The 1,947-nt window shown below is 37.2% G+C and overlaps 1 protein-coding gene across 1 annotated transcript; it reads left to right on the forward strand.

Moving 5' to 3' along the window:
- Positions 1 to 667: 667 nt before the first annotated feature.
- On the forward strand, positions 668 to 1,409 carry LOC547765 (zinc finger homeodomain protein SZF-HD1). Its single transcript, NM_001250613.2, has one exon. It carries the CDS (start codon positions 700 to 702, stop codon positions 1,246 to 1,248), a length of 549 nt encoding a protein of 182 aa, NP_001237542.1. The 5' UTR covers positions 668 to 699; the 3' UTR covers positions 1,249 to 1,409.
- Positions 1,410 to 1,947: the final 538 nt, after the last annotated feature.

Genomic DNA, 1,947 nt, shown 5'->3' on the forward strand with positions numbered 1-1,947 from the left:
AATAATATTATTATTAAAAATATCTACATTACCAATCTATTCTAACTATTTTTTAATTAGATTATTAATTACATTCACTCACTTACAATATGTCGTTGATTTGAATACAACTAATTTCAATCACTTAGATAAGGTGATCAAATCCCCCACTCTAATATTGTGATGACCTAAAATAATATTATCACTCACTTGAAGGTTTTCTCATCTTTTTTCCACTCTTTTTCTCTTTATTTTTATCTCTTAATTCTCTCATCACATTACTTATAACAACATTTTTTTTATCTGGTAACATAGTAAAATTACATTTTTATCTTTCTTTCTTTTTTATCTTCCTCTTCACTACACTAATTTATCCCAATTTTTGAAGTGAAGGTTCAACATTTTGCCTTGTTTTTTTTTTTTTTTTATCTACTTTAACTTGATGTAATCTTATCTTTGGGTATTGCATGTCCTTTGACACTTTATGTAGATCGATGAAATTAGGGGAGATATTGCCAAGTTGTCTAGGGCGCTAACATGTCCACGCAACGGGGAACACCGTAAATATCCTCTCCAACCATGTCCATTCTCGTCACTCTCCACATCAATGTGCATACAATACACCAAATAAATATATTAAAACCTACACTACACTACACTACACTACACCCTCTCTCTCACAGTCACAAAACAACACAAGAAAGAAAGAAAGAAAGACACATGGAGAACTCATCATCATCATCTTCATGTTCAAACTATCTCTACCGAGAGTGCCTCCGCAACCATGCAGCCAGCCTCGGTAGCTACGCTACCGACGGCTGTGGGGAGTTCACCCTGGACGTGGACAGCGTCTCGTCCCCCTCCCTCCAGTGCGCAGCCTGCGGCTGCCATCGCAACTTCCACCGCAAGGTCACGTGCCCCGCGGTGGAAGGAGGGTTGCAGGCCGTGACTGGAGGGAGTGGGGACATGATGGAGTACTCCGGGGGCGGAGACGTGGGAAGAATAACGGAGATGGGAGAGAGGAGTGGCGGCAGCAAGAAGAGGTTCAGGACGAAGTTCAGTGCTGAGCAGAAGGAGAAGATGCTGGGGTTCGCGGAAAAGCTGGGGTGGAAGCTGCAGAGAAAAGAGGTGGATGATGAGATTGAGAGGTTCTGTAAAAGTGTGGGTGTCACTAGACAGGTTTTCAAGGTGTGGATGCATAACCATAAGAACAACTCCAACACTTCTACTAATTCTTCTGCTAATCTCTCTTCTCTCACTCAGTCATGATCCTGCACTTCCCTAAACTTAATTAGAGAGAGAGTGTGTGTGTGTGAGAGAGAGATGCATGTATTTTATTATTGCTTTATTTTTCTTTTAAATCGAGGCTTGGATGTAATAATTAATTTTGTAATTTATATATCCTTGTTGCATGCGTTAGTATATATAAATATGAATTGTTTCTTTTTTGAGTTTTTTGCTTGATAAAAAGGAAAAGATTCATGTGTATGTGAAGAGGGAACTTGGGAAGATTCAAGTAACAGGTAAAGGAATAGTGTTTATGAGGTGAACAAGTAAATCGTATATATGACCTGACATACTGACTTAACAGTTCACACATATATCTGGTTGAATCTTTAGTTTATGCAAGCTGTGACTTAATTAGGTTAGATTATTAGACAATGTGTAAGCTAGCTAACTAGTTTCACTGTAAATTCCTGTTGTTGCATGGTGATCTTTCCCAATTTCGAAAGGGGTGTGTCTTCTCTTAATATAATTTTTTGTTTCACAAAAAATGCCATTTGATTGCTAAAAAAAAAGTTTGTGGTTAAATGCCCTCTATATTTTACAAGTTGTGAAGTTTAGCTTCTTTTTTTTTAATCTCTGCTTAGTTCATGTTCTCAACCAATTTCAAGTGGTTAAATGGTATTAATTATTTTACTTTAAATTTTTAAAAAATTAAATACCTGTTAGACATTAAACGGGACC

The sequence above is a fragment of the Glycine max genome, chromosome 9, assembly GCF_000004515.6.
Source record: "Glycine max cultivar Williams 82 chromosome 9, Glycine_max_v4.0, whole genome shotgun sequence".
Lineage (NCBI taxonomy): Eukaryota > Viridiplantae > Streptophyta > Magnoliopsida > Fabales > Fabaceae > Glycine > Glycine max.

What these genes read in the sequence shown, in the direction of transcription:
- LOC547765 (NM_001250613.2), top strand. Translation starts at nt 700, where the DNA reads ATGGAGAACTCATCATCATCATCTTCATGTTCAAACTATCTCTACCGA.